The sequence below is a fragment of the Aquarana catesbeiana genome, linkage group LG06, assembly GCF_042186555.1.
Source record: "Aquarana catesbeiana isolate 2022-GZ linkage group LG06, ASM4218655v1, whole genome shotgun sequence".
In the NCBI taxonomy this organism is placed as follows: Eukaryota; Metazoa; Chordata; class Amphibia; order Anura; family Ranidae; genus Aquarana; species Aquarana catesbeiana.
The window spans coordinates 234,169,329-234,182,443 of NC_133329.1; the positions used below are offsets into that span (position 1 = coordinate 234,169,329).

Here is a 13,115-nt window from a genome sequence, read left to right on the forward strand (position 1 = left end):
AGCCTTCTTCTTGTAAATGCGGAAGCGACGTCATGACGTCACTTCCCGTTTACTCGGCTGCCAATGGCGCCGAATTGAAAAAAGTACACAGTATTCAGAATCGCCGTTTTCGGCGATCTGAATACTTTGAAGTGCAGAGGAGGGATGGGGGGTCTTTTAGACCCCCCATCCCTCCATAAAGAGTACCTGTCACCACATATTACTGTCACAAGGGATGTTTACATTGCTTGTGACAGCAATAAAAGTAAAAAAAAAAAAAAAAAAAATTTTAAACACAATTTATAAAGTACAAAAATAAATAAAATAAATAAAAAAAAAAAAAAAAAATTTTTAAAGTGCCCCTGTCCCCGCGAGCTCGCGCAGCGAAAAAAAACGCATACGGAAGTCGCGCCCGCATATGTAAACGGTGTTCAAACCACACATGTGAGGTATCGCCGCGATCGTCAGAGCGAGAGCAATAATTCTAGCCCTAGACCTCCTCTGTAGCTCAAACCTGGTAACCGTAAAAATTTTTTAAAGCGTCGCCTATGGAAATTCAAAGGTACCGTAGTTCGTCGCCATTCCACGAGTGCGTGCAATTATAAAGGGTGACATGTTTGGTATCTATTTACTCGGCGTAACATCATCTTTCACAATGTACAAAAAAATTGGGGTAACTTTACTGTTTGGATTTTTTAAAATTCATGAAAGTGTCACTTTTCCAAAAATTTGCGTTTAAAACACCACTGCACAAATACCGTGTGATATAAAATATTGCAACAATCGTCATTTTATTCTCTAGATTCTCTGCTAAAAAAATATATATAATGTTTGGGGGTTCTAAGTAATTTTCTAGCAAAAAATACGGATTTTAACTTGTAAACACCAAATTTCAAAAATAGGCTTAGTCATGAAAGGGTTAAACTCACACACCTGTCTATTTAAGACCTTACAGTTCACAGTGCATGTCAGAGCAAATGAGAATCATGAGGTCAAAGGAACTGCCTGAAGAGATCAGAGACAGAATTGTGGCAAGCCACAGATCTGGCCAAGGTTACAAAAAAATTTCTGCTGCACTTAAGGTTCCTAAGAGCACAGTGGCCTCCATAATCCTTAAATGGAAGACATTTGGGACGACCAGAACCCTTCCTAGAGCTGGCCGTCCGGCCAAACTGAGCTATCGGGGAGGAGAGCCTTGGCGAGAGAGGTAAAGAAGAACCTAAACATCACTGTAGCTGAGCTCCAGAGATGCAGTCGGGAGAAAGTTGTAGAAAGTCAACCATCACTGCAGCCCTCCACCAGTTGGGGCTTTATGGCAGAGTGGCCCAACGAAAGCCTCTCCTCAGTGCAAGACACATGAAAGCCCGCATTGAGTTTGCTAAAAAACAACTGAAGGACTCCAAGATGGTGAGAAATGAGATTCTCTGGTCTGATGAGACCAAGATATAACTTTTTGGCCTTAACGCTAAGCAGTATGTGTGGAGAAAACCAGGCACTGCTCATCACCTGTCCAATACAGTCCCAACAGTGAAGCATTGTAGTGGCAGCATCATGCTGTGGGGGTATTTTTCAGCTGCAGGGACAGGACAACTGGTTGCAATCGAGGGAAAGATGAATGCGGCCAAGTACAGGGATATCCTGGACGAAAACCTTCTCCAGAGCGCTCAGGATCTCAGACTGGGCCAAAGGTTTACCTTCCAACAAGACAATGACCCTAAGCACACAGCTAAAATAACGAAGGAGTGGCTTCACAACAACTCTGTGACTGTTCTTGAATGGCCCAGCCAGAGCCCTGACTTAAACCCAATTGAGCATCGCTGGAGAGACCTAAAAATGGCTGTCCACCAACGTTTACCATCCAACCTGACAGAACTGGAAAGGATCTGCAAGGAGGAATGGCAGAGGATCCCCAAATCCAGGTGTGAAAAACTTGTTGCACCTTTCCCAAAAAGACTCATGGCTGTATTAGATCAAAAGGGTGCTTCTACTAAATACTGAGCAAAGGGTCTGAATACTTAGGACCATGTGATATTTCAGTTTATCTTTTTTAATAAATCTGCAAAAATGTCAACAATTCTGTGTTTTTCTGTCAATATGGGGTGCTGTGTGTGCATTAATGAGCAAAAAAATGAACTTAAATGATTTTAGCAAATGGCTGCAATATAACAAAAAGAGTGAAAAATTTAAGGGGGTCTGAATACTTTCCATCCCCACTGTAACATGAAGCAATTTAAGATAAGAAAGCGAGGGGGTAAAAAAAAAAAATCACACCAAGGTATGAGTTTAATGGGGGAGAATGAGACTCTTGATGTCATGCAAATGTGGATATAATAAAGAATATGTAGAAGCTCCTGCATGAGCTCAAAATAGAGTCTGAATATTTGATTGTATTGTTATGTGTTTTATATGTATATTAAAAAAAAGCAATAGAGAAATTTATTAAAAAAAAAATGCTCTTATGGATATCTGCTATATAGAGACTAGATCAAGCAGCAATGTAGTGAGGAGTCCTGTTACCAAAAAATAAAATTCCAAAAAAACAAAAAACATAGCAAAAAACAAATCAACTTTATCAGCAGAGCTGTAGAAAATTCATCCAACCTCTAGACACTAGCAAAAACTGAGGCATGCTGGGTAGAGGAATGTTATGTGGGATCAGGCCCAATTTTCTGTTTGCCAACCTTCTGTAAGTGGACCCAACTTCTGAAGGGGTCACTATAACCTGACCGTTTCCAAATGCCTGTCTCCCACAATGGACAAGAAAGAAAAACAGTGTGTAGTAGTGAGTGTCCAGGCAATGGTAAGGACGACCACTGCTTCTTGGTCACTACTCACAGCATCACCTCGACTTGGCATCAGCAGGGAAAAAGAAAAAAAAGCAGGCTGATCTGAAAGTGAAAAGGTCAGAAAATTTGTCCGGCTGATGACAGGGTAGATTCCTGCTGCTCTGTTGTCACAACATTACCTTGATTCTGTCAGCGGGGGCAAGGTCAGGTGAAATATTTAGTTTATTATAACTGCACTGGCTACAGGACAAAAAGGGGAGAAGTGAAGCAGAGCTGCGGGCAGTAAGGCGGACATAAGTGAAGTGGGGCTAAAAACTGGGTGAAGAAATGCACAGACACACTTTATTGGATAGCAAGCACTGACATGCAGATGTCAGCTGTCTGATCTAAAACAAAGGGGCATTAGAGGGACTATTCACCCTGTTGCACACATGTCCAGTGCCATGGACAAGAAATAGGGGGAAAAATACTCCGAATGAGGACTTTAAATGGGCTGTAAAGGTAAAACTTTTTTCACCTTAATGCATTCTATGCATTAAGGTGAAAAAACATCTGACAATACGCCCCCCCCCCCCCCGTTTTACTTACCTGACTCCTTGAAAGTCCTGCGCTCGCCCCCGACATCCTCGTCGCTGCTCAGCCTGGCCGTTGATTGGTTACAGTTGATGGATTAAAAGCAGTGCAGCCATTGGCTCGCGCTGCTGTCAATCACATCCAATGACACGGCGCGCCAGGGGGGCGGGGCCGAGTGATGCAGTGAGTGGCTATGGCCACCGGCTTTATCACGGGAGCGCGCCCACAAGCACTCAACACCATGCGAGAGAGTTCGCATGAAGGTGTTGAGTCCTTGCGGGGGGGAGCCGAGACAGCCGCCAAGGGACCCCAGAAGACCAGGTTTGGGGCCACTCTGTGCAAAACGAGCTTCACAGTGGAGGTAAGTATAACATGTTTGTTATTTAAAAAAAAAAAAAAAATTATCTTTAGTAAATCTTTTAGCATGTTAAAAAGGGAAAGCTGCTCAATAACATCACATCTCACATTAAGGCTAGGTTCACATTATTGCGTATCGGGAACGCACCGGGATGCCTGCATTTTTAAGCACTCGAAAACCCATGCGGTTCTGTGCATGAATTAAAAAAAAAAAAAAAAAAAGGGTAAGAGGGTTCTCCCAAATTTCTGCAGGTAGGACAGCCCATTAAAATGAATGGGCTGCCCTAGACACAGAATGCAGCTGCAAAGTTGTAAATCAAGCCTTAAAATTAGACATTTTTCACAATTAATAGTGTAAATAAATAATTTTGAGGAATTCAAACCTACTTTACTCACCTTTAGTTAAAGCCACTGGCCCAAAATAGTTTGTGTCCATAATCATCCTGTCCACACTAATCTTTGTGTTCCGAATGGTGCCACGATAACTAATTCCTGCATTATTAATTAAGATGTCCACCTTTCCCGCAAGCTGAAGAATCTCAGTGGCTGCGCTGGTTACAGCCTCTACATCTGAGAGGTCAAATATTACCATTTGTGGTTTATACATCTATGGTGCAAAAAGGACAAAATTACAGCCATTAGAGTGTTTTCGCAAAAAACAGACCTACCAGTTTCAGACAAGGAATATACAGTATGTACAGAGGTTTCCAAAAACCTGCATTTGACCTCCTTTTATGCTCAACTTTTCTTAAGCTGCTATTGAATTCTTTATACTTGTATAGAGAGAGAAGTAGTTCTGAGACGGACAACTAACTGAGCTCTGCACATAGCTGCGTGTTAACTACATGTTTACATGCATTTGAAGCATGCTTGATGTGCGCTTGAATGCGTTTTGCGCTCCATTTAGCACAGCATTTTTTTAATACTTTCGGCTTTCTTGGATTAAAGGGGCGCAGTGCTGTGTGTTTGAAGAGTACTTTAGCGCATTTGTATTGCGTTCTCTGCATTTGCAGTGCAGAAAATGCAGCATGCTCTTTTTTTTTTTAACCGTGCTGAACTGCACCAGCATGTTGTGAACTATGCCTAAAAAATCACCTTGATTTTGGGCCGTCTATGCAATTGGAGTGCAGTTAAAAATGCACCCAACAGCATTCAGTGTGAAAAGGGCCCTAAATATGCATTTTCAGCAAAGCAGATAAGGACAGACAGAACACCACAGCAAAAGGAGGAAAGGAGGTAAACTTAAAGCCAAATTCCAAGTGCGGATTTTATTGCAGAGTTACACTGGTCCAGGCTAGATTCATTTTTATTTTGTTTATTTGAGGTACTTATATAGCGCTGTCAATTTACGCAGCGCTTTACATTTACATTGTACATTCACAGTAGTCCCTACCCTCAAGGAGCTTACAACGCGAGTATGCATATGCCATACCGGTGGGATCACTGCTACTACAATGATTGCCGCTGTCTTCTAGGTCCCATGTTGAGTGGCTGCCATTCTGCATAGGAACCACTAGAAGTTTCCCACACAGCCCCATTTCCAGAATGCCTTGCATTTTTTCTGTGAGTGCAAGGCATTCACTGGATGTAAAAGTTGGAAAGTTGGGGTATGACATCACAAACACCACCTCGACCAAAAAAAAAAAAAAAACCCAACGTTCTATGCTGAGAGAGCAACCCCGTGTTCACTATGCTGTAGGGCAGCCGTTAAGCGCAGGATCCGAAGATAGCAGTGATCACTGTAGTAGTGGTGAAGACCACTACAGTAATTTCCAGCTTCCACAGGGATCCCACAGGTATGGCATATGCATACAGTGCGTCCGGAAAGTATTCACAGCACTTCACTTTTTCCACATTTTGTTATGTTACAGCCTTATCCCAAAATGGATTTAATTCATTTTCCTTAAAATTCTACAAACAATCCCCATAATGACAACTTAAAAGAAGTTTATTTGAAATCTTTGCAGATTTATTAAAAATAAAAAACAAATAAAAAAAAAATATCACATGTACATAAGTATTCACAGCCTTTGCTCAATACTTTGTTGAAGCACCTTTGGCACCAATTACAGCCTCAAGTCTTTTTAAAGTGTGATGCTACAAGCTTGGCACACCTATTTTTGGGCAGTTTCTCACATTCTTCTTTTGCAGGACCTCTCAAGTTCCATCAGGTTGGGTGGGGAGCATCAGTGCACAGCCATTTTCAGATCTCTCCAGAGATGTTCAATCGGGTTCAAGTCTGGGCTCTAGCTGGGCCACTCAAGGACATTAACAGTTGTCTCATAGCCACTGCTTTGTTATTTTGGCTATGTGCTTAGGGTCAATGACCTGTTGAAAAAGACGAACCTTCGTCCCAGTCTGAGGTCCAGAATGCTCTGGAGCAGGTTTTTATCAAAGATGTCCCTGTTCATTGCTGCATTCATCTTTCCCTTGATCCTGACTAGTCTTTCAGTTCCTGCAGCTGAAAAACCATCCCCACAGCATGATGCTGCCACCATCATGCTTCACTGTAGGGATAGTATTGGCCAGGTGATGAGGGGTGCTGGTTTCCTCCAGACATGACACTTGCCATTCAGGCCAAAGAGTTCAATCTTTGTTTCATTAGACCAGAGAAGTTTCTCATGGTCAGAGTCCTTCAGGTGCCTTTTGGCAAACTCCAGGTGGGATGTCATGCGCCTTTTACTGAGGAGTGGCTTCCGTCTGTCCACTATACCATACAGGCCTGATTGGTGGAGTGCTGCAGAGATGGTGGTTCTTCTGGAAGGTTCTCTTTTTTCCACAGAGAAATTCTGGAACTCTGCCATCAGGTTCTTGGTCACCTCCCTGACTAAGGCCCTTCTCCCCCGATTGCTCAGTTTGGCCGGGCGGCCCGCTCTAGGAAGAGCCCTAGTGGTTCGAAACTTTAATTTTACGGATGGAGGCCACTTTGTTCATTGGGACCTTCAATGGTGCAGAATTTTTTCTGTACCCTTCCTCAGATCCGTGCCTTGATACAATCCTGTCTCAGAGGTCTACAGACAATTCTTTGGACTTCATGGGTTGGTTTGTGCTCTGACATGCACTGGTAACTGTAGGACCTTATATTAGACAGGTGTGTGCCTTTCCAAATCATGTCCAATTAACTGAATTTACCACAGATGGACTCCAATCAAGTTGTAGAAATATCTCAAGGGTGAGCTCATTTTTGAGTGTCATGGCAAAGGCTGTGAACACTTATGTACATGTGATTTATTTTTTTTTGGTTTTTTATTTTTAATAAATCTGCAAAGATTTCAAACAAACTTCTTTCACATTGTCATTGTGGGGTATTGTTTGTAGAATTTTGAGGAAAATATTGAAATTAAAACATTTTGGAAAAAGGCTGTAACATAACGTGGAAAAAGTGAAGCGCTGTGAATACTTTCCGGATGCACTGTACATACATTGATCCAAGCTAGACCAGAACCTTTCCTTAGAGTAACATATGAGCTGCCATTGCTTGCCTGTTATTCTGCAAATGCCAACTGCTCAGTAATTAGGAACAAATATGCAAGATACATAAACATAAGTGGTTCTAAAGCCTAAACATTTTTATCTGAATGAATTCCTCACTTTAAGATAGAAAATGTTTAGGTAAAAGCATATCCCCCTACCACTCACTCAATCCAGCACCGTGCCTGTCCACACGTCTCACAGGTTTTGCTGAACCAGTAGAATCCTGTGGCGAGGGAGTGGGGGTGGGGCTGGGTGGTTTGTGTCCATGGACATAGGCAGCATGGCTCGTGATTAAGCACACAGGTTTGCCACAATAGGAAGTGGGTTCCTATAGCGACACACCAAGAAGAGGTGGAGCAGAGTGTGCTGGTGGGGGACCCGAGAAGAGACGGCAAGTATAAACCTGTTTATTTTTTTTCAAAAAGTGTTTACAATCACTTTAAGGGCAACTAGTTGAAATATTTTATTGTAGAATACATAACAAATGATATAAACAAACAGATTGTTAAATTCCATGACCATTCCTTGCGCCCCCGCCCCCCGAATTTCAGCTGTAAACATTTCAGCACTGAAGCCATCTGATCTGTGATTGTTGTTTTCTGTTGGTTAGCCACCTCTTTGCTACTGATTAAAGCAATAGCAATATTGCCATTATACAGACCTCAGTACAAAATAGTGCTTTCATTTCGGGTAGAGGTGAACAAGTCAAATTAGAAAGCTAATAATATTATTCAAGAGGAAATTCAGTCCGGTTATAAAAAATTAAGTCAGCCTAGGAGTTTAGGGCTATCTTCAATTGAGTAGATTCTTTGCTGGGCTTCAGACCCCTGGTGCCACCATCTTCGATGTGCGAGCCAGCTGGGGCTTCCTGATGTCTCACAGCCAGCTCCCCATTGTGCTGCGATTTTAAGGTCCTGCAGTCTGCTGGGACATGTGGCATGTCCCTGGAGGTTGCAAGTGATCAGGCCAAGCTTACCTACTTTTTTAAAGTGCACATATCCTCTAATAAATTGCAAGGTTTCCCCAAGTTGGTGTGGTGGGTCACCTTATCTTACTATTTAAATACAGTACTTTGCAAAAGTTTTAGGCAGGTGTGAAGAAATGCTGTAAAGTAAAGTAAGCATGTTCTGCAAAACATATATATGGAACAACCAAACTCTGCCACTAAAGGTGAGGTGGTGGAAGACAGTTTCATCTCACAGGTCATACACTATGGCAAGACTGAGCACAGCAACAAGACATAAGGTAGTTATATTGCATCAGAAAGGTCTCTCTCAGGGAAAGATTTCAAAGCATACTGGGGTTTCAAGATGTGCTGTTCAAGCTCTTTTGAAGAAGCACAAAGAAATGGGAATTGTTGAGGACCGTAGACGCAGTAGTCGGCTAAGGAAACTTAATGCAGCAGATGAGACACATAATGCTTACTCAACATCGGAACATGTCCAGCACAGAACTGGTAGAAAACAGTGGGACCTACGTGCATCCATATATGGTCTGGAGAGGTCTGGCCAGAAGTGGTCTTCATGGAAGAATTGCAGCCAAAAAGCCAAACCTCCAAATTCGAAACAAGGCTAAGCGACTAAACTATGTAAGAAAACAGGAACTGGGATGCAGAAAAATGGCAGGAGATGCTCTGGACTAATGAATCAAAATTTGAAATACAGTGGGGCAAAAAAGTATTTAGTCAGCCACCAATTGTGCAAGTTCTCCCACTTAAAAAGATGAGAGAGACCTGTAATTGTCATCATAGGTTTACCTCAACTATGAGAGACAAAATGTGGAAACAAATCCAGACAATCACATTGTCTGATTTTTGAAAGAATTCATTTGCAAACTATGGTGGAAAATAAGTATTTGGTCACCTACAAACAAGCAAGATTTCTGGCTCTCACAGACCTGTATCTTCTTCTTTAAGAGACTCTTCTGTCCTCCACTCATTACCTGTATTAATGGCACCTGTTTGAACTTGTTATCAGTATAAAAGACACCTGTCCACAACCTCAAACAGTCACACTCCAAACTCCACTATGGTGATGACCAAAGAGCTGTCAGACACCAGAAACAAAAATTGTAGACCTGCACCAGGCTGGGAAGAATGAATCTGCAATAGGCGAGCAGCTTGGTGTGAAGAAATCAACTGTGGGAGCAATAATTAGAAAATGGAAAACATACAAGACCACTGATAATCTCCCTCGATCTGGGGCTCCACGCAAGATGTCACCCCGTGGGGTCAAAATGATCACAAGTACGGTAAGCAAAAATCCCAGAACCACACGGGGGGACCTAGTGAATGACCTGCAGAGAGCTGGGACCAACGTTACAAAGGCTACCATCAGTAACACACTACGCCGCCAGAGACTCAGATCCTGCAGTGTCAGACGTGTCCCCCTGCTTAATCCAGTACATGTCCAGGCCCATCTGAGGTTTGCTAGAGAGCATTTGGATGATCCAGAAGAGGATTGGGAGAATGTCATATGGTCAGCTGAAACCAAAGTAGAACTGTTTGGTAGAAACACAACTCGTGTTTGGAGGAGAGAGAATGCTGAGTTGCAACCAAAGAACACCATACCTACTGTGAAGCATGGGGGTAGCAACATCATGCTTTCGGGCTGTTTCTCTGCAAAGGGAACAGGACGACTGATCCGAGTACATGAAAGAATAAATGGGGCCATGTATCATGAGATTTTGAGTGCAAACCTCCTCCCATCAGCAAGGGCATTGAAGATGAAACGTGACTGGGTCTTTCAGCATGACAATGATCCCAAACACACCACCAATGAAGGAGTGGCTTCGTAAGAAGCATTTCAAGGTCCTGGAGTGGCCTAGCCAGTCTCCAGATCTCAACCCCATAGAAAACCTTTGGAGGGAGTTGAAAGTCTGTGTTACCCAGCGACAGCCCCAAAACATAACTTCTCTAGAGGAGATCTGCATGGAGGAATGGGCCAACATACCAGCAACAGTGTGTGGCAACCTTGTGAAGACTTACAGAAAACGTTTGACCTCTGTCATTGCCAACAAAAGATATATAACAAAGTATTGAGATGAACTTTTGATATTGACCAAATGCTTATTTTCCACAATAATTTGCAAATAAATTCTTTAAAAAAAAAAAATCAGACAATGTGATTGTCTGGACTTGTTTCCACATTTTGTCTCTCATAGTTGAGGTATACCTATGATGACAATTACAGGCCTCTCTCATCTTTTTAAGTGGGAGAACTTGCACAATTGGTGGCTGACTAAATACTTTTTTGCCCCACTGTATGTGGCTGCAGCAGGAGGCAGTTTATTTGCTGAATGGCTGAAGAGCGCTATAATAATGAGTGTCTGCAAGCAACAGTGAAGCATGAAGGAGGTTTCTTGCAAGCTTTGGGTTGCACTTTTGCAAATGAGTTGGAGGGGATTTAGTCAGGATCAACGGTGTCCTCAATTCTGAAAAATACAGACGTATTCATCAATACCATACCACCAGGAAGGCGGGTGATTGGCCCCAAATTTATTCTGCAGCAGGACAACAACCCCAAACATACAGCAGATGTCATTCAGAACGGTCCTCAACGTAAAGAGGAACAAGGAGTCCTAGAAGTAATGGTTTGGCCCCCATAGAGCCCTGATCTTAACATCGAGTCTGTCTGGGATTACATGAAAAGACAGAAGGATTTGGGGTAGCTTACATCCACAGATGATCTGTGGGTAGCTCTCCAAGATGTCTGCGACAACCTACCTGCTAAGTTACTTCAAAAACTGCCTGCAAGTAACTAGAAGAATTGAAGTGGTTTTAAAAAGGCAAAGGGTGGTCACGCCAAATGTGGATTAGGTTTGGGATTTCTCTTATGTTCACTTACTTTCCATTTTGTTAATTCATAAAAATAAACTATTAAACACTTCTATTTCTGAAAGCATTCTTAATTTACCACAATTTTTTTTCACACCTGCCAAAACTTTTGCACAGTAGTGTATGTATATACTATTTATGCAGAAATGTTTCCTTATATTTTTAGATAGAGAAACTTGATTTTGTGATTTGTGATAATGATTTTATCCATTTTTTTTTTGCATTTTTGTAAGGTTTACCAGTTTACTTTGCAGTATACATGTAAGAAAAAAAAATATCGCTTTAGCGTTTTAGATAAACACGTCAATGGGTTTGGCTTGTAAATATTTCAATACATGCGTCTTTTGTACACAGTGGGAGTTTTTACCAGAATCTGAAGCAGCTGTCAGTGGCAACCATTCAGCTTTGATCTTCAGCTTGTTCAGGTAAGCTTTGAGTCCAGGTTCACACTGATGCAACGTGGGTTTCCCACACCTCAATTGCGCAGGTGTCAAGTAAAAGGTAACACCCCAAAAGCAGGATGCAAACTTAGTGCATTTGCCTGAACCGGATTGCATGGTAATAAGCACCCATGCTATCTGATTCCAGTGCGGCAAAAAAAAGGTGCCTGCAACTTTTTGATACTGAGCAATTTGAGCAATCAAACATGAATGGGCTCAAATCGCACCGCACAGAATTGCTTGTGATTTGCACAGTAATGCAGCGTGATTCCTGTGGGCTTCACATGCGGTTCGCAATGTGAACCTAGGTTCAAAATTAAAGAAAGAAGCTGCTTGGTTACCATGCACACCTGCTCCAGATTATGGCTGCATCAGTTTTCATAAACCATGTAGAATTTGTAATGAAATATGTAAACAAGGAGAGCCATATTTGTTAATGACATAGAAAGACTCCACAGGAAGTGACAAGGAGAAGGAACGATCAACAGGCATTAAAATCAATAAAATAAAGAGAATCATTTTGAATCAGGATCTGAACTTTTAGCACCAGCAAGAATGAACTGCTGTCCAGATTTTTCTTTCCTAGACCAGAAACAAAGTATTGTATATAGCTGGCCTTGTTACTTAAGCTAATAAAAAACATAAAAAACTATCACTTAAAAAAAAAAAAGACACACTTACTTGCATGGTACCTTTTGGCATTCGACTCAGTTCATTTATTAGGTCCTTAAGTCTTTCTTCACTACGTCCACATAAAACAAGCTGAGCACCAGCCTTGTAAAATACTTTCGCACATTCTGGATAGAACAGAAGCTATGAGAATTGTCACAAAGTACACGGCAACACATTTTATTGTAAATGTTTATATCATATAGAAGACCCAATAAAAAAAATAATAAAATTTTTTTTTTTTTTTTATATGTACATGTGTATAATATAATAAATATAATATATATATATACACACACACATATACATACACACACACACACACACACACACACACACGATGAAGTATACTTTAAGCCAAAACGTTTGTGCCCCCCCCCTCCTTTTCGGATAGTACGGGAACAGCTAAACTCCCCTGATTTTTCCCACCTGTGTACCATTAGAGAGGTGATAAACAAAGCAGAAGGTTAGAGGAAAACTTTCCAATGTGATGAAACAAAATGACCCATTAAAAGATTCCCATTTATTCATGTTCTGGCAATAACTCAAAATGTTGGATTATCTCTGACTTTCAGCCCTAGGGACAGTGGTCCTCAGGGCTGAAATCAAGGTTCTGAATTTAGATTAAAATAAAAAAGTTTTGGGTCTAGATACACTTTGAATAAAACATCTCTTTGTGGTCTATACAACATTTAAGATGTTACAAAAAAATCTATGCACAAATCTATTGCTTTGGGGATGGTCATAGAATCATCCTGCTAGTAAAATAAAAATACATACATACTTTAGTAAATGTGGAAATACAATGCTATCAAGTTCCTGTAGTTATCTTCGCTCTCAAATGAGGTATGTATACTGCTCAGGTGAGTCACTTGGCTACAGTTCCATGTAGCTGCCCGCTCCGGCTGGTCACCGCATATACCAAGAGAAAAAGGGTAAAATGGCCGCACACCATTACAGAGCTGATGCAAAACGGATACTTTAATATCTTCACAGTCAGTA

General features: G+C 41.5%; 1 protein-coding gene across 3 annotated transcripts in view; it reads right to left on the reverse strand.

Moving 5' to 3' along the window:
- The window catches only part of DHRS7B (dehydrogenase/reductase 7B), a 197,754-nt gene that overhangs the window by 132,903 nt on the left and 51,736 nt on the right, over positions 1-13,115 (reverse strand). For all 3 annotated transcript variants that reach the window (XM_073633061.1, XM_073633059.1, XM_073633060.1), the window contains exons 3-4: positions 12,126-12,241; positions 4,092-4,302 (exon numbers count right to left, since the gene is read on the reverse strand). In XM_073633061.1, coding sequence (XP_073489162.1) covers positions 4,092-4,302; positions 12,126-12,241 — 327 coding nt within the window. The remainder of the gene's footprint in view (positions 1-4,091; positions 4,303-12,125; positions 12,242-13,115) is intronic.